Source organism: Medicago truncatula, chromosome 3 (assembly GCF_003473485.1).
Source record: "Medicago truncatula cultivar Jemalong A17 chromosome 3, MtrunA17r5.0-ANR, whole genome shotgun sequence".
NCBI classification, from domain to species: Eukaryota; Viridiplantae; Streptophyta; class Magnoliopsida; order Fabales; family Fabaceae; genus Medicago; species Medicago truncatula.
Window position 1 is genome coordinate 11,744,728 of NC_053044.1, and position 27,652 is coordinate 11,772,379.

At 35.3% G+C, this 27,652-nt stretch overlaps 2 protein-coding genes across 4 annotated transcripts; both read right to left on the reverse strand.

Moving 5' to 3' along the window:
• Window positions 1–1,357: 1,357 nt before the first annotated feature.
• LOC11415446 (putative disease resistance RPP13-like protein 1) lies at window positions 1,358–6,378 on the reverse strand. Of its 2 annotated transcripts, XM_039832266.1 has the most exons (4): window positions 4,424–6,378; window positions 2,410–4,309; window positions 1,850–1,964; window positions 1,358–1,561 (listed from the first exon to the last, which is right to left on the reverse strand). In XM_039832266.1, exons 1-2 carry the CDS (start codon window positions 6,279–6,281, stop codon window positions 2,451–2,453), a joined length of 3,717 nt encoding a protein of 1,238 aa, XP_039688200.1. In that variant the 5' UTR covers window positions 6,282–6,378; the 3' UTR covers window positions 1,358–1,561; window positions 1,850–1,964; window positions 2,410–2,450. The 2 variants fall into 2 exon arrangements, with proteins under 2 accessions (XP_039688200.1, XP_003599519.1); XM_003599471.4 differs by having other exon boundaries at window positions 2,410–6,378.
• Window positions 6,379–11,014: 4,636 nt separating this feature from the next.
• On the reverse strand, window positions 11,015–17,563 carry LOC11408421 (putative disease resistance protein At3g14460). Of its 2 annotated transcripts, XM_024778397.2 has the most exons (6): window positions 13,651–17,563; window positions 13,024–13,139; window positions 12,680–12,739; window positions 12,115–12,261; window positions 11,930–12,028; window positions 11,015–11,680 (listed from the first exon to the last, which is right to left on the reverse strand). In XM_024778397.2, the coding sequence occupies exon 1, from the start codon at window positions 17,058–17,060 to the stop codon at window positions 13,869–13,871; it is 3,192 nt and encodes a 1,063-aa protein (XP_024634165.1). In that variant the 5' UTR covers window positions 17,061–17,563; the 3' UTR covers window positions 11,015–11,680; window positions 11,930–12,028; window positions 12,115–12,261; window positions 12,680–12,739; window positions 13,024–13,139; window positions 13,651–13,868. The 2 variants fall into 2 exon arrangements, with proteins under 2 accessions (XP_024634165.1, XP_024634166.1); XM_024778398.2 differs by lacking the exon at window positions 11,930–12,028.
• Window positions 17,564–27,652: the final 10,089 nt, after the last annotated feature.

Genomic DNA, 27,652 nt, shown 5'->3' on the forward strand with positions numbered 1-27,652 from the left:
GCGTAGTGTAATTACAAGTGTCGGTGTCGGAAAAAACACCCCTAATCCGAGAAGTGTCCTTACTATAATCTAATAATCTAATCCAATCTAATAACAAAGAAGACCTCACCTCACCACCCTCCGGGTTCCGATTGAAAGCATAATAGGATGCCTCCTTAAGCTTAGTTGTTTTGGTGGTGTACTGTACCTTGTTAGGTGCGGTAATTATCTAATTAAACCAAAACCGTATTCAAAAATAGTTCTAAATAGAAAAATTAAAATAAAAGACAAAAAGATTATGATAAGCATGCTAACAGTCTTAAACTTGCACGATTTGTTATCCAGCACTGCATTGATATTCCATTCAGCATCGAAAAAGATACATTCAATAAGAAATCCATTTCTTCTTCACTTTCTCATCTTGGCCATGCAAGGCTTTCTTTAGCTCATGGTTTGACTTTGGTGGAGAATAAGAAATCCCTTTCTTTGGATAGAAAGCATATGAAAGCAACTTTGGTAAATCTTTCCACACAATGACGGTAAAGGAAAGATTGTTTATGGTAAGGAGTTGATTGTTCGGGTAGGTGTAAAGGAAATGAAGAGTATTGAATTTTGGGTATGTGGAGTTTTCTTATCTTGTTTATATGTTGATACTAAGCCATACATGGAGATAAGAAAAATTGCTGGTGGTTTTGAAAGTTCTATAGTTTCCACACTTGATCTCAAAATCACCGAAAAGGTAGTGAAGAAAATGCCATGATTTAGTGAGATCAAAGAGAAAAAGAATTTTGTTGCTCGCCTTGTTGCTGGTGATGAAGTAAAAGATGATGCAACCAAGGAATTTCAGAGAAATTTGTGCGAGATAGGGATGATATTTGATGATATAAGCAAGGAGGTTGTGATGACTCAGAACTGAATTAGTTGATGGCTTTCAACTCAAGAAATAGCAAATATAATCCATTGTTTGATTCTTAAATTGTATATAATTTTCTAGTCTAGTGTAATACTCAATGATTTTCTAGTCTAGTGTTTAAAAAGATACATTCAATAACACGATTATCAAATCAAGATTCAAATCATGATCGGAAGACCTCACTACAAGAAAATATAAGATATGATATGCTAGGATACCTGTGCTAGAGAATGTAATGGTAGCAAATATCAAAATAATTAGTTATCCTTTGACTGAAATTAGTTTTATTTGGATTTTTTATATTTAAATAATTATATAAAAAAAAATTAGAAAAAAAAACGTCATCGCAGAACACACACCATCCGGCGATAGATACGCATTCTCTCACCGTCGCCGATATCCACCATACGCATTCTCTCAACGTTATCGCCTATTTTTTTATTTTTTTTCCAATTGTGAATCAAATTTTATAATGACATAACTATATTATAAGCTGATATGTCTTACATAAAACCTCAATTATTACAGATTTATACAAAGTTTATAAATTAAAGGGGATGATTACACTAAGTGTAGGTAGAAATTCATTAAAACGAAAAACAAACTCCCAATTTAGATCTTTCACAGTTCACTATGCCAAAACTCTTGAGATGAACATCAGCAAGCAACCTACACCACAAGAAGCAAGTATTATGAGTCCAGGAAAAGCGAAAGAGCAGTGGCGGAACTTGAATAATTTTACGAGGAAGTGAAAGATATACAACCGCATAATAAAATTATTTATATACCAAATATGTAATAAAATGAATGTTACAACACCTATGAAATCTAACTTCAGATTGTCCAACAAAATCAAGAAAAGTACTAATAAGCTTTCAGTATCACACAGCAAGTGCAGACCATCAAGATCTTAAGCAATTTATTTAGAACTTTGAAAATAAGAAAAAAACACAGTACCTCTGCCTCAATGTTGTGTTCCGAACGTCCTTTCTCAATTATAATGCTTGCGAAACTGAAGATATGATGGGATCACATGTTCTTATAGCAAAAATAGTCACTTGAGCTCTTCAATCTGTAACATGATATAGGTAGAAAGACCAAGTTAATAGTGACATATTTCATTTCAAGATAAGAGATGCTGGAAGATCAACATTGGAATAAGAATAAAGCAAATCAGTTAATTTTCCAAAGAAATTTGTGTATTTCAAATTTATATAATTATTTTAAATAAAAAAATTAATACATACACATCAATTTTCTTCAATCAACTTCAAAGCAATAAAAATTAAGTTCTCCGGCCTCTAATGAGAGGACCATGTTGGTCAGTGCACATGAATGTAATTGAATTCATATAAATGACATTGTACATGAAATGAGATTATCTTAGTTAAGAAACAAGATCATTAACATGGAATCTTGTTTATCTACTTGTTCTTGTTCCATTTATTTATACTTCATAAACACAATCACAATCATGAGAAATTATTCTCGACTAGTAACGTAAAAGAAATTCATACCTGAAACAAGGAGGAGGCACACCTCCTTCCATTCCCATTATTCATATTATCACTTTGCCATTTATTTCTATCACAGGGATATAAGAAATTTCAGACCAATTCCTGCCTCCCTCACTTTCATACCTTTCTTCTAAAACAGGGCATTTAGAAATGCTCAGTAACTTTAGAGAGGAAGGGAGACTGTGTTCTGGAAATGACTCAAGCCTTTGACATTTGTAAAAAGAAAGTGTTTTGAGAGAGGAAGGTAACATGACCTCTGCCAAGGACTCAAGTTGTTGACAGTTATAAAAATTAAGTGTTTCAAGAGCGGAGAGTTGTCGAAGCCCATTTCCACCTAAGCATTTCACTTCAGAGAGATTACTTATTGACAGAAACACCAAGGAAATGGGTAGCAATTGCTCCTTCAACAAGGTGTGAACAATATCATCATTATCTTCAATTTTCAAATTTGTAAGAGAAGTAAGGCTTTGGAAACCCCCCCATTCAATTAATGGCGGCATCTTTGTTATTCTCACAGATGCAATAGAAATTGTTTGTAATTTGGGAGGTAAGAAAACTCCTTCACATAGTGACAACTCTAGTTTTGGAAGATGGCGGAGACTCAAACTTTCAAGAGTTGTGAGGGTGTCCATTCGTTGAGGTAGTGATATAAGGGCCTTACAGGAACTTACGTGAAGTTCTTGGAGGGTTGAGGAGTGATAGGAAGAACTTTCTGAAATAAAAATGGATTCCAGACCAGTACAACCATCAATGACAAGCTTTTGGAGCTTAGGAAAACCATCCAATGGGAAGGAGGAAAGTGAGCCACAGCTGCTGAGTAAACTCAACTCCAAAAGCGATGTGTAATTGCTCCACGTTTCCGGAGGCATGAATGATAACTTCTCGCAACTATAAATAAGAAGTTCCTGCAAAGAAGTGGGTAGACCTTCCCTTGGAAATGCAGTTAAAGACGGAATTCTACTGAGTCTCAAGAATCGAAGACATGTGCTGCTCAAAATCATTTGGGGAAGGGAGAATATTGTATCAAAGAAATATACCGATACCGATTGCAGTAGACAAGGCAAATCACTCTCAACAAACGGCCATTGATTATTTGTAGAATGTAAATCTCCCCAAATATCTATAGCTTTTATTGAGGAGGGCCATTCAAGAGTAGGTGGTAATTCAAAAAGACGAGGACAACCATGATATACAAATGTTTCTATGGAAGAAAGATGATTAGGCAAATTTCCCCTCAGTTCGGGACAGTTATATAAAATCAGAGATTTAAGACAAGGAAAAGGAAATATGCCATCTTGAAAGGGAAGCCATTTCTTCCAATTTGGCATTTTCACAAATTGCAACTTCTCAAGCGATGGAAAAGGTTGAAATGAAGAATTGGAACCTCCTCCAACAATGCCATAGAACTCTGGACCAATTGTCTCCAATATATACATACCTCTTATACTTAGGTCCTTGAGAGAAGATAGTTGTCCTAGTGGTGGAAGTGTCACACAATATCCACAATGTTGAATTGACAGTGACACCATGTTAGAAAATGAAGAATCTCCCAACCAACTTGGAAAGCTTGTCCCACCATACAAGTCAATGTTCAATCTGTTTAGGTTTACCGGGGGTTTCAACATATCAAGCACATCTTTCCCTTTAAGTGGGTCATCAGTTTCAACGCCCCACTGTAGCGTTAATTCTTCAATATGTTCTTTGCTCTTTAAGTCAGCATCATATGCCTCCGCAACATCAATGACGTTCTGCAGGTTCTTGATAAATAACTTCCCCTGTAGCTTTGGAAACCTTGCAAGCTCTCTAACACTTAAACCAACATTTTTCTTGCCTACTATGAAAACAGATAAAGTTTGAAGATTTTCTAGCTCAACAATTTGCTTTGGCATCTCTGTTATGCCTGTGAAAATGATATCAAGGTGACGTAAATTAATCAACTTTCCGACATGTTCCGGCAATTCAATGAGCTTTGAGCAAAATGATAAGATCAAGGTTTGCAAATAGTAGAGGTTACATATTGTGTCAGGCAAGCCTTTGATTTGAGTGTGAGAGAGATCTAGATAGCGCAACTGCACCAAACTGCCAATTGAATCTGGAAGCATTGTGATGTTTGTATATTTTGATAACGATAGCACACGCAACCTTCCTAATGTGGGTAGCAAATCATCGACCACCTTTATAGATAAGTAATTAAAATTCCTCCAAGAGCAACAGGGTAGGAAGGTTCTCAAGCATTTGAGTTTGTGGAAAAGCTTAAACTTCTTGGCAATGTCATACTGCTCTTGATTGTATGAGCAATGACGAACATTCTTGGAAGCGTCACCACCAAATTCAACCCTGTAACAACTTTTTCCAGATACGAGTGTAGCTAACTCATTAACAAAATCGTGCATGACAAACCTTTCTCCTCTAGTATCAACATGTAGCTGTTGAATTAATGATCTGGATAACAGTTCAGCAAAACAATCATCACCTACTTCTTCAATGGGTTTTTCGTCTTTAGAATGATCAAGGAAGCCTTCTGCCATCCACAACAATACCAATTGATTCCTATTAAGTGAATAGTCCTTTGGAAAAATGGAACAATATGAAAAACATCTTTTCAATTGGGAGGGAAGATATTGATAACTCAGAAGCAATGCAGGTAACACATTGTCATTTGGTAAGTTCCATATTTTGTTGTTCAAAACTTCAGTCCACTCTTTGGCATCTCTTTTTGAACGCAATACTCCTCCAAGTGTTTTTGCAGCTATGGGCAACCCAACACACTTTCTTGCAATCTTTCTACCAATTGCTTCTAGGTTTGAGCATTTATTGTCACAAAAGTTTTCACTTCCAAATGCATGCTTTGAGAGTAAAGACCATGTATCTTCATTAGATAAAACTTCTAATTTATGAATAGGAAATGTATGTGCAACCTCTGCAACTTTTTGTTGGCGTGTTGTGACGATGACCCTGCTTCCACTGTTTCCATTAATCAAAGGTGTTACAAGTTCATCCCAATCATTATAATTGTCATTCCATAAGTCATCCAACACAAACAAAAATCTTTTGGCTCTCAAAGTTTTCTTCAGTTCAACTCGAAGAAAATCAAGATTATTGTTTTCCCAAGCCCTTGAAGTGACAGATTCAAGGAGAGTTTTAGTTACTCTTAAAATATCAAAATCCTCCGATACACAAGCCCATGCTTTGAGATCAAAGTGTTCTTGAACTTTTTCATCATTGTAAGCAATTTGTGCAAGGGTTGTTTTTCCGACACCTCCCATACCTAAAATTGCAACAACACCGATATTGTTATTGCTAGTGCTGCTCTTTGATAGCAACATGTTCGTTATTATCTCTTTGTCATCCTTTCTACCAACCATGAATGATTCATTAACCACAGAACTAGAAGGTGTTCTATGGAAAATTCTAGCACTTTTAGTTTGCAAACCAAGGATATCTTTGTTTTGTGCAAAAATTTGCAGGTTGTCACACATGGTCTTCATTTGGGAATTGATCTCTCTGTAGATGGTGTTAAAAGGAGAAGAAAGGAAGCTCCACACCTGACTAGTTTTGTTTGTGGATTGTGTATTCTCCACCTTGCATCGCAGTGATTCATAACTAATTTGATTCAGCAAATCCTCGGCATCAAAGATAGCATCTTTCAAGTCATCAAGCCATTGTTTGACAGCAGGATTGTTGATCTGCTTCTCATCAGCATCATCCAGCACAGCTTGAAGAACCAGCAGTGTTGTTTGTAACTGCTTCAAGAGTGAGACATTCAGCTTTTTGTTGTTGATGAAATCACGAAACTCAGTTGAAGTTAGTTGGTCAAGCATGCTTTGGACAGAAGCAGAGAGAAATGCACCTCCAACCAAAGTTGCAGCCATCTTTCTCAAGTGAAATTGTTTTCTGAATGTCGAATGTTGAAAACAAGTTTGGTAAGGTACCTTTATGCAGGGAAACTTCGTTGATACAACTAAGGAGCACAAATTATAGGGAAACAAATTATAATAGTATAGTAAATGTGCTAAGGAGCAAACAAATATACAAATATAATAATATAATAAAGATATTGATTCCTGTAAACCATTGAAGTTAGGCCGGCAATGAAAAATATAATAATTCATACAATTATTCACCAACTACAAGAACCACCGAAGTCTTTATTTTAAAGTTTTTATATTACATACTGATGTTGGCTAATAAATAAATAAATCAATTAAAAAAATGTAACCCTCGAGAGATTTAGTGGACAAATAGATTTTGTGTCAAAAGAATCTAGAGATTTTTTTTTTTAGAGATTTTGAAAAAAATCTGAAATTATTTTTGTTTGCCTACTAACCATAAAAATCCATTTTTTTTTTAAAAAAAATGAGTTCTAACATGCACATGTGTTATCTCCTTGTTGTTGAAAAAAATGGATTTTGAGAAAAGCTAACCCTAATAGCTTTTCATTTTAGGGTCAAAATAGATTTTTTTTCATAAAATGATTTTTCTAAAAATCCTAAACAAACACTTAAAAATGAAAAAAGTAAATTTTTTAAGGGAAAAAATAATTTTTTTTAGAAAAATTCTGAAACAAATGGACCCTTGCTTAAATTCAAGGGTTAATAGGCTTTTACCCCCCAGCCATTTGGGGGATTTTTGGTTTACCCCCCTAAGAATTTTTTTTTTTGGAGATCCCCCCTTGCCATTAGAAGATTCCTTGGTTTACACCCCCAAGTCATCTGATTGGATTAATGTGATGATTTGGCACGCTGATGTGTTATTTTTTTTTAGTTTTGATTTTTTTTAAATTCCACGTGGCACTTATAATAATTTTTTTAACAAAAAATAATGTTTAAGATATGAAATACCTAAAGTACCCTTAATGTTAAATTAAAAATCCAAATTAATTTTCTCTTCTTCTTCTCCAGCGCGACAGAACCCAGCACAACAACGCAACCTTCAACCCACATTCATCATCATGAACATTCAATCCACTTTCACCTTGTCAACATTATTTAACAATCCTCCTCAACAAACAATTCTTTAACAAATTCATTCAACACATCATCAACAAACACATACCTATCAGAACAACCCCTAATCATCAACAAACAAACCTAAACTTCACTTCCAAAACAAACAAATCTATCATCAACAACAACTCCCTAATCATCAACAAATAAACCTGGGCTGCCAAAACTTAACCCAGAAATACAACAACAGAAAACTTTTGAAAAATCCTCATCCTCATTTTTTATTTCACACCCAATTTCGCAGAACTTAAGCATAACAACAACAACACAGCCGATCTAGAAAATTTTAATTTTTTTTTCCATATTCAACAAATTTTTGGATTTGGATTAAATTTATGAGATTAAAAAGATGAAGAGAAAAGAAAAGAACAAAGATTTTGGGTTGGGTTGAAGAAGGAATAAGAAGATGAGGGAAATTGTTGAAGAACAAGAAAAGGATGAAGAGAAGAGGAAGGAGGAAAAGAAGGGTACGGTGGAGAGAAGAAAGAAGAGAAGGATGAGTTTTTTTTTCTATTAAAAGAAATTTGAATGGAATAAACAAAAATAGAAACATAATTTTTGTCAAAAAAATAGTTGGAAGGAAGAAGAAATAAGGATGGGATCTGGAGAAGAGAAGGAGAACAGTGGGGGAAGAAGAGAGAAAAGGATGGATCGCTGGAGAAGAAAAGAAAGAAAAAAAAGAATTGATTTTTTTAATTTATCATTATGGGTATTTTGGGTATTTCACATTTTTAACATACTTTTAAAAATAAAAGATTAAAAAATTATGACGTGTCAGTGCCACTTCACTCATCATCACACAGTTAACGTGCCACATCAGCTCATGAATCCAGTCAGATTGTCTGAGGGTTGAAAATCAAAGAATCTTCTCATGGCAAGGGGGAATCTCCAAAAAAAAATTTCCTAGAGGGGTAAACCAAAAGTCCCCCAAATGGTAGGGGGGTAAAAGCCTATTAACCTTAAATTCAATAATAAATATCACAACTAAAATAAATAATAAAATACGATGAACCTTTGATTGATCATGTTAAAAAATTCAGAAAAAATAGTACGACAAGATGTTTAGAAAAATTCTATGCGTCGAAAAATTTTAAACAAATAGATTTATCTATTTTTTGTAGCTAAAAGATGTTTAGAAAAATATACAAATCGTCAAGAAACAAAAGAAATCAAAGTAGCAAATTTGGAAAGTTTTTATTTTAAACTTGGGATTACTCGTTACACATTCGAAGATAAATTACACGTTAAAAGAAAAATCCACTACTTGATGACATCCCAATTGTGAACCTCAGAGATCAGTTAGTTTGAAATACTTTAGTTGGGACATAGTCAAACCATAATATTGCATTGCAATTCAAATTTTACTTTGAAAACGTTATTTAAACATTAAGATTTAAGAGTGGCAAAAGAATAAATTCAAAGAAGCGGAGCCATTTTTTTTTTAATAAAAGATGCTTATAGCATTTCATTAATAATCAGATGTTCAATATAACAAGGTACATAAGAATAAATAGTGGGACTAGCTGATAATGTGGCAACCCCAGCTAGCGTGTGAGCTACCTCATTGGCTTGTCTCCGGTTAAACTTGACCTTTGAGTTGGTGAGTTTCAAGTCGAAGAGACTTCTACAAGCGGAGATAATGGGCCCAAATTCAGAGGCATCTGGGTGAGAATTATTAAAAGCATCCGCTGTAGTCTTTGAGTCCAAGGCAAAATCTACATTATCGAATCTCATATCACTTAGCCACTCCAAAGCATAGTAAAGGACCATAGCTTCCCCTACATGACAGCGTGCATAATCGGCAACGGAATAGCCTTAGCAAGCACAAAAAGTCCCCTTTCATCGCGGATACACATGCCCAAACCTGTGATATTCAACTCATTCGAAAATGTGGCATCGACGTTACACTTGACTCTACCTTGGTGAGGCCTCTGCCATGACAAAGAGTGTTCAACAAATGCGACACACACAACTGCTGCATATGGCTACACACGAGAGCTATTCATCTCAGAATTGTTGTTATTCGCTGCTACAGCTAGAGCGCTACTGCTGTTTGCTTCTGCAAAAAGGCTTTTGATATTGTGCGCTGTTGTAGAAGGTGTATTAGCCATGCTCCAGTCCTCAACAAGATGAATAGCCCTGTCCACAACCTACGCAACTGTTTCCGACACGCCTTGCCAGAGCTTTAAGTTTCTATGTTTCCACATGCTCCACAAAAGGGCAGCAAAATGTTGACTCTCATCGCATGAAAGATCCTGTACCAAAAGAAAAATCAAGTCGGCAACACACTTAGAATTAGCACAAGCACGTTGCACTTTCTCCCGAATCCCTGCTCTAAACCACACCTGCACCAAAAAAGAGCAATCAAAGAAAACATGATGAAGATCTTCAGACGGTCCATCGCAAAGAAAAAGCTAATTTAGAAAGGACATGGGACATGAAATGAGATTATCTTAAGAGGGACATTTGTTACTCCAAAAACTAACAAAGCATTGGACCTCATGGTTTTCAATAATTTATACTCCTACTTTATCATAAACACAATCACGTTCAGAAAACAAAATCTTACCTGAAACAAGGTGGCAAGCCTCCTTCCGTTTCATGACTCATATTATCACGTTGCGATTTATTTTTATCACAGGGATATGAGCAATTTTAGACCAATTTTCAGAAACGTATTCATTACCAACATCTTCCGCTAATTCTTCACCTTGAGAAAGTTCGATAAATCCTTCAGCCATCCACAACAAAACCAACTGCTTCCTATCAAGTTCATAGTCCTTCGGAAAAATTGGACAATAAGAAAAATACATTTTCAAATGAGAGGGAAGATATTGCAACTTTTTCTTGGCGTGTTGTGATGATCACTCTGCTTCCACTTTTTCCATAAATCAATGGAGTTACAAGTTCATCTGAATCGTTATAATTATCATTCCATAAGTCATCCAACACAACAAAAAATCTTTGTCTCTCAGAATTTTCTTTAACTCAACTCGAAGAAAATCAAGATTGTTACTTTCATATGCTCTTGAAGTGACAGATTCAAGGAGAGTTTTTGATGTTGATGAAATCACGAAACTCTATTGAAGTTAGTTTGTCAAGCAATGTTCGGACAGAAGCAGAGAGAAATGCACCTCCAACCAAAGTTGCTGCCATCTTTTCAAAGTGGGGTTGTTTTGATGAATGTTGATTAACGAAGGCAAGGTATATAGCTTGAAAGGTGAAAACAAGTTTGGTAAGGTACCTTTATGCAGGGAATCTTCGTTTAGACTACCAAGAAGCACAAATTATGCAGGGAAACTTCGTTTAGACTACCAAGAAGCACTATAATTTCTTGTTTTATTTGGTCTGATAACTTTTGAAACGTCCGTTTTAGTCCCTCAAGTTTATCTTTGTTTGTCAAACTTGTCCTTTCTGTTAAATATTTGATTTTTCATTAGTGAGTGCACATGTGGCCAATCCCACACAGCAGATATAAAAGAATGGTTTCATTTGCAAAGAGAGAAGCTACCAGTAATAGAAAGAGGAAGAGAGAATATGAAGAGACAAGGGAGAGAATACGAAGAAGGTTAGTTTTTATAAGTAAGTATTAATCCTGTTAATTTACAATGCAGTTTGTATAGTGTTTATTTTTTGTTGCTAATTTTAGTAAGAACACGAGCATGACAAGTCTCATTGATCTATCTTCTACTTCAAGGCATGTCCCAAGTGGACCCAATTATGCGTGTTTTTAGTCTAAACTTGAGTCACTCAACACAAACGTATAAGCACCTTTGACCCACTTGTTTCTATATTCATGTTTTCAACGTGACAATTTTCCATGTTTTTTGAAGTTTGTATACATGAACATGCCTATACAAGCCGTGAACTCTTAAAATCAATTAATCGACACACAACCTTAATCTAAACAAACTCTAAGTAGCTTAGCTAAACAAACCAATACCACATTGTCAACCAAAGGGAGTTAGGAGCAAACAAAGTTTATATCATTTTTCTGTTCTCACTTAAATTATCAATGTTAGTTGACAAATTTGCAAAACTCTTATTCAAGAAGAAGAATCACCACAAGTGTCCTGTTTCTTTTTTTCATCATAAATCTTGATATTCAAGTCTTTGAGTTCGATATGTAGTGAATTGAGTTTCTCTTGACGAGAAGATAGCAGTTTCATCTCCAGCACAAGTTTAGAATCACCTAATTCACTCTCAGCAACCTTCACAGCCTCGGTTATCTTCTTCAGAACCTCACTGATTTTCCTGATTTGGGACTAGTAAAAAAAAATAAAAAATAATTAAATAAATAAATAAATACCATATAATCTACGAAACACGGACACACCGACACGCTAATAATTTGAAAAATTTACATAATTCAGTGTAGTGTAATTACAAGTATCGGTGTCGTGTCGGACACGACAGGTGTCAGACACCGAGACATGCCTACTCTGAGAATTGCCTTTACTTCATATCATATGATCTAATAATCTAATCAAATCTAATAACAAAGAAGAACCCACCTCACCACCCTCGAGGTTCCGATTGAAAGCATAATAGGATGCCTCCTTAAGCTTAGTTGTTTTGGTGGTGTACTGCACCTTGTTAGGTGCGGTAATTATCTAATTAAACCAAAACCATATTTAAGAATAGTTCTAAGCAGAAAAATTAGAAGAAAAGAAAAGGAGATTAAGATAAGCGTGCTAACAGTCTTAAACTTGCGCGATTTGTTATCCAGCACTGCGTTGATATTCCATTCAGTGTCGAAAAAAATGGGGTCGGTCAAATGGTAGATCAGGAATTGCGGAACAAACTTGACTGCCTGCCTGAAAAATCACTGCTACGACGAGGTTCCCTGTTACAGAAAGAAGGTTGTTGTTGTTTTCAGTAAAAATACGTTAAAGGAAAATCATTCATTAGTAAAGAAAATTACTCCTACTTACATTGTTAAATAGCAAAAAATAATCCATTGCTTGATTCTTAAATTGTATATAATTTTCTAGTCAAGTGTAATACTCAATGATTTACTTGCACACAGCAGGGTGTTTAAAAAGAAACATTCACGATTATCAAATAAAGATTCAAATCTTGGTCGGAAGACCTATTTTTTTTCCAATTGTGAATCAAATCTTATAATGACATAACTATATTATAAGCAGATATGTCTTACATAAAACCTCAATTATTACAGATTTATACAAAGTTTATAAATAAAAGGGACCGATTACACCAAGTGTAGGTAGTAATTCGATACAACGAAAGTCAAAGCTCACAATTTAGATCTTTCACAGTTCAATATGCCAAAACTCTTGAGATGAACATCAACAAGCAACCTGCACAACAAGAAACAAGTATGAGGCCAGGAAAAGCGAAAGAGCAGTGGTGGAACTTGAATAATTTTACGAGGAAGTGAAAGATATACAACCGCATAATAAAATTATTTATATACCGAATATGTAATAAAATGAATGTTACAACACCTATGAACTCTAACTTGAGATTGTCCAACAAAATCAAGAAAAGTACTAGTAAGTTTTCAGTATCACACAGCAAGTATAGACCATCAAGATCTTCAGCAATTTATTTAGAACTTTGAAAATCGAAAAAAACACAGTACCTATGCCTCAATGTTGTGTTCCGAAGTTCCTTTCTCTTTTATAATGCTTGCGAAACTGAAGATATGATGGGATCACATGTTCTGATAGCGAAAAATAGTCACTTGATCTCTTCAATCTGTAACATGATATAGGTAGAAAGACCAAGTTACTAGTGACATATTTCATTTCAAGATAAGAGATGCTGGAAGATCAACATTGGAATAAGAATAAAGCAAATCAGTTAATTTTCCAAAGAAATTTGTGTATTTCAAATTTATATAATTATTTTAAATAAAAAAATTAATACATACACATCAATTTTCTTCAATCAACTTCAAAGCAATAAAAATTAAGTTCTCCGGCCTCTAATGAGAGGACCATGTTGGTCAGTGCACATGAATGTAATTGAATTCATATAAATGACATTGTACATGAAATGAGATTATCTTAGTTAAGAAACAAGATCATTAACATGGAATCTTGTTTATCTACTTGTTCTTGTTCCATTTATTTATACTTCATGTTGCAAAAACTAACAAAGCATTGGACTGTTGGTTTTCATATATTAATACTCTGGTAGCTTATAAACACAATAACAATCATGAGAAATTATTATTCTCGACTAGTAACATAAAAGAAATTCATACCTGAAACAAGGTGGCACGCCTCCTTCCATTCCCATTATTCATATTGTCACTTTGTCATTTATTTTTATCACAGGGATATGAGAAATTTCGGACCAATTCCCCCCTCTCTCACTTTCATACCTTTCTTCTAAAACAGGGCATTTAGAAATGCTCAGTAACTTTAGAGAGGAAGGGAGACTGTGTTCTGGAAATGACTCAAGCCTTTGACATTTCGAAAACTAAAGTGTTTCCAGAGAGGAGAGGTGTCGAAGCCCATTTCCACCTAAGCATTTCACTTCAGAGAGTTTACTTATTGACAGAAACACCAAGGAAGTGGGAAGCAATTGCTCCTTCAACAAGGTGTGAACAACATCATCATTATCTTTAATATACAAATTTGAAAGATAAGTAAGGCTTTGGAAACCCCATTCAATTAATGGCGGCATCTTTGTTATTCTCACAGATGTAATAGAAATTGTTTGTAATTTGGGAGGTAAGAAAACTCCTTCATATAGTGCAAACTCTAGTTTTGGAAGATGGTGGAGATACAATCTTTCAAGAGCGGTGAGGGTGTCCATCCGTTGAGGTAGTGATATAAGGGCCTTACAGGAACGTACGTTAAGTTCTTGGAGGGTTGAGGAGTGATAGGAAGAACTTTCTGAAATAAAAATGGATTCCAGACCAGTACAACCATCAATGTAAAGCTCTTGGAGCTTAGGAAAACCATCCAATGGGAAGGAGGAAAGTGAGCCACAGCTGCTGACTAAAGTCAACTCCAAAAGCGACGTGTAATTGCTCCACGTTTCCGGAGGCATGAATGATAACTTCTCGCAATTATAAATAAGAAGTTCCTGCAAAGAAGTGGGTAGACCTTCCCTTGGAAATGCAGTTAAAGACGGAATGCTATCGAGTTTCAAGAATCGAAGACATGTGCTGCTCAAAATCATTTGGGGAAGGGAGAACATTGTATCAAAGAAACATACTGATACCGATTGCAGAAGACAAGGCAAATCACTCTGAACAAACGGCCATTGATTATTTGTAGAATGTAAATCTCCCGAAATATCTATAGCTTTTATTGAGGGCCATTCAAGAGTAGGTGGTGATTCCAAAAGACGAGGACAACCTTTATATACAAATGTTTCTATGGAAGAAAGATGGTTAGGCAAATTTCCCCTCAGTTCAGGACAGTTATATAAAATCAGAGTTTTAAGACAAGGAAAAGGAAACATGCCATCTTGAAAGGGAAGCCATTTCTTCCAATTTGGCATGTTATCAAAGTATAAATTCTTAAGGGATGGAAAAGGTTGAAATGAAGAATTGGATCCTCCTCCAACAATGCCATAGAACTCTGGACCAATTGTCTCCAATATTGACATACCTCTTATACTTAGGTTCTTGAGAGCAGATAGTTGTCCTAGTGGTGGAAGTGTTACACAATATCCACAATTTTCTATGCTAAGTGACACCATGTTAGAAAATGAAGAATCTCCCAACCAACTTGGAAAGCTTGTCCCACCATACAAGTCAATGTTCAATCTGTTTAGGTTTACCGGGGGTATCAACATATCAAGCACATCTTTCTCCTTAAGTGAGTCATCAGTTTCCATGCCCCACTGTAGCGTTAATTCTTCAATATGTTCTTTGCTCTTTAAGTCAGCATCATATGCCTCCACAACATCAATGATGTTCTGAAGGTTCTTGATAAATAACTTCCCCTGTAGCTTTGGAAACCTTGCAAGCTCTCTAACACTTAAACCAACATTTTTCTTGCCTACTATGAAAACAGTTAAAGTTTGAAGATTTTCTAGTTCAATAATTTGCTTTGGCATCTCTGTTATTCTTGTGTAATGGATATCAAGGTGACGTAAATTAATTAACTTTCCAATATGTTCTGGCAATTCAATGAATTTAAAGCAATATGATAAAATCAAGGTTTGCAAGTAGTAGAGGTTGCATATTGTATCAGGCAAGCTTTTGATTTCAGTGTAAGATAGATCTAGATAGCGCAACTGCACCAAACTTCCAATTGAATCAGGTAGTACAGTGATGTTAGTATATCTTGATAACGACAACACACGCAACCTTCCAAATGTGGGTAGCAAATCATCAACCACCTTTTTAGATAAGTAATTAAAATTCCTCCAAGAGCAACAGGGTAGGTAGGTTCTCAAGCATTTGAATTTGTAGAAAATTTTAAACTTCTTCACAATGTCATACTCTTCTTGACTATATGAGCAATGACGAACATTCTTGGAGGTATCACCACCAAATTCAACCCTATAACAAGTTTTCCCAGATACGATTGTAGCTAAATCATTAACAAGGTCATGCATGACAAACTTTTGTTTTCTGGTACCAACATGTAGTTGTTGAATTAATGATCTGGATAACAATTCAGCAAAACAATCATCACCTACTTCTTCCATGGCTTTTTCGTCCTGAGAATAATCAAGGAAGCCTTCTGCCATCCACAACAAAACCAATTGCTTCCTATCAAGTGTATAGTCCTTTGGAAAAATGGAACAATATGAAAAACATCTTTTCAATTGGGAGGGAAGATATTGATAACTCAGAAGCAATGCAGGTAAAACATTGTCATTTGGTAAGTTCCATATTTTGTTGTTCAAAACTTCAGTCCACTCTTTGGCATCTCTTTTCGAACGCAATACTCCTCCAAGTGTTTTTGCAGCTATGGGCAACCCAGCACACTTTCTTGCAATCTGTCTACCAATTGCTTCTAGGTTTGAGCCTTTATTGTCACAAAAGTTTTCACTTCCAAATGCATGCTTTGAGAGTAAAGACCATGTATCTTCATTAGATAAAACTTCTAATTTATGAATAGGAAATGTATGTGCAACCTCTGCAACTTTTTGTTGGCGTGTTGTGACGATGACCCTGCTTCCACTGTTTCCATTAATCAAAGGAGTTACAAGTTCATCCCAATCATTATAATTGTCATTCCAAAGGTCATCCAACACAAACAAAAATCTTTTGTCGCTCAAAGTTTTCTTTAGTTCAACTCGAAGAAAATCAAGATTATTGGTTTCCCAAGCTCTTGAAGTGACAGATTCAAGAAGAGTTTTAGTTACAGATAAAATATCAAAATCCTCAGATACACAAGCCCATGCTTTGAAATCAAAATGATCTTGAACTTTTTCATTATTGTAAACAAGTTGTGCAAGTGTCGTTTTACCGACACCTCCCATACCTAAAATTGCAACAACGCCTATATTGTTATTGCCAGTGCTACTCTCTGATAGCAACATGTTCATTATTGTCTCTTTATCATCATTTCTACCAACCATGACAGATGCATTAACTACTGAACTTGAAGGGGTTCTACGAGAAACTTTACCAATTTTACTTTGCAAACCAAGGATATCTTTATGTTGTGCGAAAAGTTGCAAGCTATCACACATGATCTTCATTTGGGAATTGATCTCTCTATAGAAGGTGTTAAAAGGAGAAGAAAGGAAGCTCCACACCTGACTAGTTTTGTTTGTGGATTGTGTATTCTCCACCTTGCATCGCAGTGATTCATAACTAATTTGATTCAGCAAATCCTCGGCATCAAAGACAGCATCTTTCAAGTCATCAAGCCATTGTTTGACAGCACGGTTGTTGATCTACTTCTCCTCTGCATCATCCAGCACAGCTTGTAGAACCAGCAACGTTGTTTGTAACTGCTTCAAGAGTGAGACATTCAACTTCTTATTGTTGATGAAATCACGAAACTCGGTTGAAGATAGTTTGTCAAGTATGGTTTGAACAGAAGCAGATAGAAATGCACCTCCAACCAAAGTTGCAGCAATCTTTTCTCAGTGGATCTGTTTGCTGAATGTTGATGTAGCTTTGAGATGTATCAGAAAAAAAAAGGGGGAAAACAAATGAGGGTTTGGTAAGTGGTAGTAACTATAGTAAGCGAGACTTAGATGTGACAATAAAGCACATGTGAGATAGTTTGAATAAGTGCTTTTTCCTAAGAGCATGAAAACAAGTTGCAGTAATACCAATAACCTATAACATTAATTACAATTACTGTGATTATATTAATATTGTGAAGCTTTCTTTTGTTGACCGAACTCCTTGGATGACTCAAGAATCACATGCAATGCAGTAAACAAAATTTAATAATAAAATAAATCAATTTGAGAAGTGTATATAACGACTAATATTTGGACTCACAATCTATATTATAATAAGTATTAAGTATATATCGACAATATAAGATTTTGGAATACATTTGATACCTCACGAAGTATTTTATCAACGTTGATCACAGTACTATTGCTGAACTGTCATAATAGATGTCTTGAAGATTTTACAAGTTCATCGATTTTTTTATTCTATCAAAATAAAATCAACGGTATACTATCAAAACACTACCGTTAAACATTATCTTTGCATTCATTCAAAAATAATGTTGTTAACGCCCCTTGATGACCAGATTGCTACTTCAAATCATGTTTCTTCCCAAATGGTGTGCTTTTATAGGACTTCTGCTAAAGGCGCTGAACTTCTGCCGGTTCTAGACAAACTTTAGATATTGAAAGGTTTCAAATTATATAATCTAAAAAAATTTCCGCTTTGTAAAAGGTAACTTTTTAGATCATATTTCAGATTCTATATTTCGAATTGTGTAAAAAAACTTTAGATTTATATAATCCGAAAATTGTTTTTAACAACTCTGTTCAAGCATGAGTCTGGTTCCATGTTGGACTTAAATTTTTACTATTTTCAGATTCTATAATCCGAAATATCTTTCGGTTTATAAAATCCAAACAAAAGGTATTTTAAAATAAAAAATACAAAGGAGAGAAGTCAACAATAAGTTGGAAAAATGTTCTTCTCCCAACAAAAAAACGCTCATGTCCAACTGAATGGACGTAAGTACACGTGTTATAAGTCAGCGTGACTTAACTGACGCTAGTTTGGCCGGTGGCGTGACTTAACTCACGCTGCTTTGGCTGGTGGTCTGAGCACATAAAACACGTTTTTTAGACGGTAGTCAGTTATTCAAACTTGATTTTACACGTTTTTTGACTGCATTTAGTGTAGTTATAACCTATGTAAGGCTTTCCCCCTATAAATATCCTTCCAACCTTCACCATTTCTCACACCTTCATCTCACACTCTCTCGTGCTCACTCTTTGCAAACAAGTGTGGTTTGTCTGGGTGTCATGTTGACCATAAAGGTCTCTTTCTAGTTTAGCTTTAACCCTCATCACCTCCATATTCTTCTGAAGCAGATTTAGTTTTACCTCAATCCCCCTTCGCTAGGCAAGAAACATACCTTATTGTAAATGCATCGATATAATAATAAAATGAGATTTTATGTGTATCAATTTTGTTCTTTTATATATATATATATATATATATATATATATATATTCATTTATTTTATGATTTTCGCATCTAAATAATATAACGTCTTCGAAGACTAATTATACCCAACGTAAATTCGAATAAAGTTGCGTACTGAATAAATTCGATTAAGTTGCACAAGTACATAAAATTAATTCAAAAAATACACAATTTTATTTCATCTACATTACATCACATTCTCCCTAAATATATCTGGTATCATCAAGATGTTGGGTTTAAATTATATTCTTGAAAGTTTTTCGAAAATGTCAGCATTGAAGTGTGTTATACCTTGGGTAGAGATTTGAATCATCCTTTGAAAATTCAAAAGAATGAAGAGAATACAACACATGTATTCTATATAATCAACTGTATAGGTTTTCACATGGAATCCCTTCATATATGATGAGTAGTCATACAAAGAAATGCATTCCAAGAGGTTGCTTTCAACTTAATATTACTACCCTGCACCCTGACAAGTTAGTTTGTTAAGCATGGTTTGAATAGAAGCAGATAGAAATGCACCTCCAACCAAAGTTGCAGCCATCTTTTCTCAGTGGATCTGTTTGCTGAATGTTGATGTAGCTTTGAGATGTATCAGGAAAAAAAAGGTGGAAAACTGTGAGAGTTAACTTAAAATCAAGATCTGCAGGAATCGTGGCACGATTGCTGGGCAACGTGGCACGATGGAGGTTTCAGTTTTTGAGGCAAGGCACTGGAAAAATTGTGGCACGATGGTGCGCTGGCGGCGAATAACAGAAACGTATTTTTGGGTGCAGATTTGTTCCAAATTTTAAGCGAAACTTTTACGATAAATATAGACCTTGTATCAGAGCAAACTTTGAGATAGAGGGGGCTGAAACAAGGGTTTAGAAAGGCAACAACAAAACTAGGGTTTGTATAGAGTTTGTCTCTTTGGAACAAACACTAGGGTTTGTGGATTGATTCTGCAGGTGAGAAAAACACAAGAAGGGGGGGGGGGGGGGGGGGGGGGGGGGGGGGGGGGTTGAATTGTGTTTTCTTTTTCTCTCCAAAATACTTCTTCTAATAATACTTCAGAAGCAGTTTGGGAATGCTTCTGATGTAATGATCAGAATCAGATAAGCAGCGGAAAAGATCAAAGCAGAGAAAAGAAAAGCGAGACACAAGCAGTTATCCTAGTTCCTTCCACAAATCGGAAGTAGTCCAGTCCCCCTTGCACTTCCAAGGAGATTTCACTATAATCACAAAGATTACAAATGCTCAATACTCTCTAAGTATGAGACTTCTCAAAATGCTCAAGCACACACGCAAGAGTCTTCCAATGCTCAAGCACTAAGCAAGAGTCTTCTAATGCTCAAGCACGCAGGCAAGAGTCTTCTGATCAAACAAAAATACAGGGAAATATGTTTGACTTGAACACTTGATATACAATCAGTGGTGTTCACAATATAATACCATAAAGACTCTAGACTTGTGAATTTCTAAGATGTATCAAATCAGTGCAGAAATTCAGTGTGCTTTGTAGAATTAAATTGACAGAGTTTTGGCACTTTTTAACTTGTATTTCTCTATCTACAATCTTCAAGTCTTCACTCCCTTATATAGAGGCGTGAAAGAGACGTTGAGAGGATTAGCACGTCTAAAGAGTCGTTGAGTTCCTTTGATCATCCACCAGTAATCCTTTGCCTAATTTGGGTGTAGTCCTTTGAAGAATTAGCTTCAAATTCATTCCCATCTTGAAGGCAAAAATTCTGTAGGCATAGCTGTTGTCTTGTCTTGTAGCGTGGACAAGAACAGAGTAGTGGAGGTAGTGGTTGTACACTTGTACTTTGTCAACTCTGTTAACGAAGGACAAATACTCAGTGCACTTCAAATGACCGTTGATACCTCCCTTTCAATTTTTCGTTCTTCTTAGACGAGGTTGAAATGTTAAACAGCTACTTTGAATCTTCAGTTTGAATTTGCGGATCAAATGTAGCTTCCGGTGATTGTAACGCCCTCTCTAATTATTTGATTATTTTAAATGAGTTTAGAATATACTTATATGATTTGTGTGATTTATATGATTTATTTTGATAAGTGATATTTTGTTATGATATATGTTATATATTTATTAATATAATATATATGTTATTTGATTTAGAAATATATATGTATGATTTGTTGTAGAAATATATATAATCTGTTATAGAAATATGTATGATTTGTTGTAGAAATATATGTCATTTGTTATAAAAATATATACATGATTTGTTGTAGAAATATATGTCATTTGCTATGGAAATATAAATGATTTGTTATGGAAATATATATATGTTATAGAGATATATTTGTTATTTATTATTGTTATAGAAATATTTTATATATATATGTATATATTAGAATAGAATATTAATATTTGGATTTAAGAGAAAAATAAGTAGGTTAAAGATTTATATAAATAGGAGAGACCTAGTTTAGAAAAACATAACGTACGTACGACTGCTTTTGGAGAAAAGGGAGAAAAGCCAAGAGAAGAGGGAGAGACCTAGAGGGGCTGCGATTTCCTGATTATAAGGTAAGGGTGAGACTAACTTTTCAATTCTATTAAGTATGTGAATCAATGGTTAAGTTTAACATGAATTAGGATGAGTTTAAGAAGAATCGGAAATTAGGTCAAATTGATAGAATTGATGATTAAATGGTGGAAACTTGTTAAAAAGATGTAGAAACTGTCCTTAGACCTTAGATAATGATTTAGATGAATTATGGAATTGAAATTAGGCTTAGAACCTTGTTAGATGATGATTTTCGTGTAGAAAGTGCATCATGTCCGAGCCTAGATTCATCGCTCGCCACGCGAGCCTTCCCCTTCGCCTCGCGAGTGTTTTGGTATTGCTCGCCATTGCGAGCAACCTTACTCGCCATAGCGAGCTCAGGCAGAGAGCATGTCATATTTTGTGTTTCGACCTTTTTAGTTGGACCTTGGATGCCTTAGAGTGCCTGAACATACCTAGTATTGATTAGGATTGAATGTAGGATCAGATTGAACCCAAAACAACACTAGTTTGGGAGATGAGTGGTACTCGCCATGGCGAGTAAGAACTCTCGCCTCGCGAGCACATCCAGAATTGAGTGCTTTTGAGGAATTTGAGACCTGAGTCGTTTGAATGGATTAGGAATGGAACTTTAGGTACTAATGAGACCTATCTAAGATGTTAACTGTTATTTGTGAAACTATATTGAAATGCCAAGTGTTTATAATGTGATTTATTGATTGATTGCATTACTTGAATTATTATTGAATGATTAGGAAGTTGTTGAAAATGAATTGATATTAAGCTGTTGATATGATCTGATTATGCTGCTATTGTTATTTAACTAAGTTACATGAGTTGTTGTTGATTATCATTTGATATTGTTATATCCTGAGATGTTTATGTGTCGCCTATGTTGCTGTTGTTGGTTATGTGAAATATTTATATGCCTTATGTGGAAGATGTTTGATGTTTAAGTTGTTGATGCTTCACATTAATATTGTTATGTTGTGAATTGCAATTGATATATTGATATCTCTCTATTGTTGTGTGATTTGACTGTGCTACTGCTGTTATTTAACTAAGTGCATGATGTCTATATATATATTATGAAATGATGACGTTTAGCTCCAAATTATTGGATGCATGATGATATGTTGATTACGATGATTACGGTGTTTTGTTGTTAAGAGTCCATGCATAGCATTTCATTGAGCTTTGTCCTCACCACGATTAGGAGCTTTGTCCTCCGCACGTTTTAGGAGCTTTGTCATCCGCACGATAAAAGTATATTAATACTTATGATGACGATTGGTACCACATGCATATAAGTGTCTAAGTTGCATTGTCGCATATGTCGATTCAAGGTCGTTGTTGATGAATTATCATCCATGAGTTGTTAAGTTGTCGATGAATTATCATCCATGAGTTTGTCGAGTTGTGTTCTACCCATGTGTTGTTAAAGAAGTACCTACAAAGATTATACGATGTGAATTATATGATGTTGACTAAAATATTGCTATGTTGTTTAACATGTTGATTTGATATTGTTATGTTGCTACGTTGTTTAAGATATTGATTATGATATTGTTATGTTGCTATGTTGTTTAACATGTTGATTATGATACTGTTATGTTGCTACGTTGTTTAAGATATTGATTATGATATTGTTACGTTGCTATGTTGTTTAAGATAATGATTATGATATTGTTAAGTTGTTATGATGTTGTGTATAATTGTTACTATTAAGTGATGAATATGTTGTTCTATATATGATTAATATTATTAAATGAATATTATGTTATGTTATTGATGATGATCGAATGTTGTGATTACTTGGTAATTGTTTATCAAAGATGCTATGATGTTTAAGATGATATTGTTTAAGATGTTTATGTTGAAGATTTATGATGTTGATTTTGGTGTTAGTATGTGTTGATTATATTTTCATAAGATGATGAATACGTTGTTGTTATATTAATACAAGAGGATGAATATGTTGTTGTTATATTATTATATTATGAAGAGATGATGTATATATAATTATTATTATTATTAAGTGAATATCATGCTATGTTGTTGTTATATTATTATATTATGACGAGATGATGTATATATAATTATTATTATTATTAAGTGAATATCATGCTATGTTGTTGTTATATTATTATATTATGACGAGATGATGTATATATAATTATTATTATTACTAAGTGAATATCATGTTACGTTGTTGTTATATTATTATAAGAAGATGTTTATGTTATGATGTAGATAATTATTACTATTAATAAGAGATGATTATATTGTGTTGTTTTAAAGTTATTAGTGATGATGATTACATGATGATATCTATGAGTTGTTAAGTTTACTTGATGATGTTTATGTTAAATTGATAAGTTGTCTTTTATTAATGAATTGATAATGAGATGTTTGATGAATAATTATTATTATGAATTAATGATGTTGTTATGTTGTATATGAATTAGGATTAAGATGTTGTTATGCTATATATGAACTATGACTATGATGTGATGATCTATGTTTGTTACGATTTGGTTAATATGTGTTAAATGATAACTAGAAGTTGGTTGAGTTATTAAGAATTATTACATAAAGAATTATTATTACTAATGGATGAAGTTATTTGTGTTGTTAAATATAATTATTGAATTATATGCTTGATATTATTGTTTTGTGAAATCTCACCCCTTCTGCTTGAAAATGTTGCTCTTCGTATGAGTAACTTGCAGGTATTAATGATTAGTAGGAGTGGTGGCTCAAGTGTCTTTAGGTGCTCTGATACGTAACGGGATGAGAATTTGTTATTGCTTTCTATTCCTTACGTATTGTTTCTGAAGAGTTATGACTATGTTTTTAGAATGGATTTTTATGACATAATTGTAAAGAGGCTTTAGTGCCAAAGACTGTTTTGATTATTGAATAATTTCCGCTGCGAAGTATTAAAGACTTTTTAGTTATTGAATTTTAAAGGATAAATAGTTATTTATACAGTTTATGATTTTAAGAAAAGAATGTGACATTCCGTTTAGGTGAATTACTCTGATTAAATAAATGAAATTTTCACGTTGGGAAAACGGGGTGTTACAGTGATGATATCGCTTCTGATGAAAACCTTGCTTCTGATGACTTTCTGCTTCTGATGAGCTTCTGCTTCTGATGACGTCATCACTTCAGAAGCACTTCAGCTTCAGAAGCACTTTAGCTTCAGATGCTTCGAATTCCTTTGCTCTCCATTGTTCTTCCAAGACCTATTGAAATTACTTGACTAGCCTTTGGTCCTGTACACTTGAACAATTATTAGCAATAACCAATTGACAATTTTTAATACCTTGTTATCATCAAAACTCATTAAGGTTCATTGTGAAACACATTTTGTTCCAACAGATTCACCTTGGGAAACACTATTAGGATTGAGTGTCTTGGTTACGGGAAGAGGCTGGGAATTTGGGTAGAATTAGGCGAGAGACTTATTCTTGTAACCCATTGATTTCTCTTTTGTAACGTTACTTATCATATATTGGAACGGAGGGCTGCTCTCTCCCCCAGACTAGGTCAATTTGGACCAAACTTGGTCAACAAATTCTTTTGTGTTCTTCTCTTCTTTTTGTTCTTCTCGCCGTTGTTTTCTACTTTTGGCTTGTATTTAATTGTTCCATACACTTTGATTTTGGTTGCTTGATTATCCCTTGCTCCACACATCAAGTTGTTATTGGTGTGATTTTCATCGAATTCGCAACAATTGACGCCCACCGTGGGGCAAGGGTCAAAGGATAATTAAGTACCATGGGTTCAAAGTGGGATATTGAGAAGTTTACCGGAGCTAACGATTTTGGGTTATGGAAGGTAAAGATGGAAGCAGTGTTAATACAGCAAAAGTGTGAGAAAGCTTTGAAGGGTGAAGGTTCGTTACCGGTCACCATGTCACAAGCGGAGAAGACCGAGATGGTGGACAAGGCTAGGAGTGCCATTGTCTTGTGCCTCGGGGATAAAGTTTTGAGATAAGTAGCAGAGGAAGCAACCGCAGCATCGATGTGGGCAAAGTTGGAATCTTTGTATATGACAAAGTCTTTGGCTCATCGGCAATTCCTAAAGCAACTACTCTACTCATTCTGGATGGTAGAGTCAAAGGCCATCATGGAGCAACTTACGGAGTTCAACAAAATCCTTGATGACTTGGAGAATATTGAGGTGCAACTTGAGGATGAGGATAAAGTTATACTCTTGTTGTGTGCTCTACCGAAATCTTTTGAATCATTCAAAGATACCATGCTCTGTGGCAAGGAAGGCACTGTTACCTTGGAAGAAGTTCAACCGGTTTTGAGAACCAAGGAGTTGACCAAGTCCAAGGACTTGACTCATGAACACGGTGAAGGCCTAAGTGTCTCAATAGGGAATGGTGGAAGTAGAGGTAACCGGAGAAAGAGTGGTAACAAGTCAAGGTTTGAATGCTTTAACTGTCACAAGATGGGTCACTTCAAGAAGGATTGTCCGGAGATTAATGGTAACTCCGCACAAATTGTCTTAGAGGGTTATGAGGATGCGGGAGCTCTGATGGTGTGGTGTTGTTTGGAGGATGAAGAAGGTGATATGTCTCACCTTGGGATTGATGCCTAGTGGAGCGGTGGTCGTCTGGAGAGACGTTAAACACTCAACATCAGCCTGGAGAGGCGGTGGTAAGAATACTCATGATCTACCTGTTGCGGTGGAGTTTCAAGGTTGAAGACATGGTGGGATGTACGCATTTTCTAGTTGAGGTAGAGTACACTCAACGTGAGGTGGAGTTGAACACACCGGTAATGGTACGGCTATGAAGGAGCTTGGGTGCTATGCTCTATGGTGAGCAAGGGATTTCTTCATGAAGTTGAAGAATGTATAGCACGGCTTGCGAGATTACTCTAAAAGAATGCCAAGGGTGATTGGATGCAAGGTGATCTTCAAGGAAGCGGGAGATGTTTTGTGTTGAAGATGTTATGGTGAATGCTTGTGGGACTACCTAAAACTCCTAGTGTAGTTGGACTGCAAGGACCTTCGAGAAGGCGGAAGACATTCCGATGGCTAAAGGGGTTGAAGTGTATACTTGTGGATTACTCTAAAAGCCAAGGGTGATTGGCTACAAGTAGATCTTCAAGGAAAGCGGGAGATGTCTGGTATTGAAGAGGTTATGGTATAGTCTTGTAGAACTACCTGAAATTCCTAGCGTAGTTGGACTACAAGCATCTTCATGAAGGCGGAAGACATTCCGATGGCTGAAGAGGTTGAGGTGTAAACTTGTGGAGCTACTTAGAGTAGTGGGAAGCAAGGGAAAGAGCAGCAAGGAGGTTGATGATTGGCATCATCATTGATTTGAAGTCAAGGTGGAGAATTGTGAGAGTTAACTTAAAATCAAGATCTGCAGGAATCGTGGCACGGTTGCTGGGCAACGTGGCACGATGGAGGTTTCGGTTTTTGAGGCAAGGCACTGGAAAAATCGTGGCTCGATTGTGCGCTGGCGGCGAATAACAGAAACATATTTTTGGGTGCAGATTTGTTCCAAATTTTAAGCGAAACTTTTACTATAAATATAGACCTTGTATCAGAGCAAACTTTGAGATAGAGGGGGCTGAAACAAGGGTTTAGAAAGGCAACAACAAAACTAGGGTTTGTATAGAGTTTGTCTCTTTGGAACAAACACTAGGGTTTGCGGATTGATTCACCTTGGGAAACACTATTAGGATTGAGTGTCTTGGTTACGGGAAGAGGCTGGGACTTTAGGTAGAATTAGGCGGGAGACTTATTCTTGTAACCCATTGATTTCTCTTTTGTAACGTTACTCATCATATAGTGGAACGGAGGGCTGCTCTCTCCCCCAGACTAGGTCAATTTGGGCCGAACTGGGTCAACAAATTCTTTTGTTTTCTACTTTTGGCTTGTATTTAATTATTCCATACACTTTGATTTTGGTTGCTTGATTATCCCTTACTCCACACATCAAGTTGTTATTAATGTGATTTTCATCGAATTCGCAACAAAAACAAATGAGGGTTTGGTAAGTGGTAGTAACTATAGTAAGGGAGACTTAGATGAGACAATAAAGCACATGTGAGATAGTTGGAATAAGTGCTTTTTCCTAAAAGCATGAAAACAAGTTGCAGTAA

What these genes read in the sequence shown, in the direction of transcription:
- LOC11415446 (XM_003599471.4), bottom strand. Translation starts at nt 6,281, where the DNA reads ATGGCTGCAACTTTGGTTGGAGGTGCATTTCTCTCTGCTTCTGTCCAA.
- LOC11408421 (XM_024778398.2), bottom strand. Translation starts at nt 17,060, where the DNA reads ATGAAGATCATGTGTGATAGCTTGCAACTTTTCGCACAACATAAAGAT.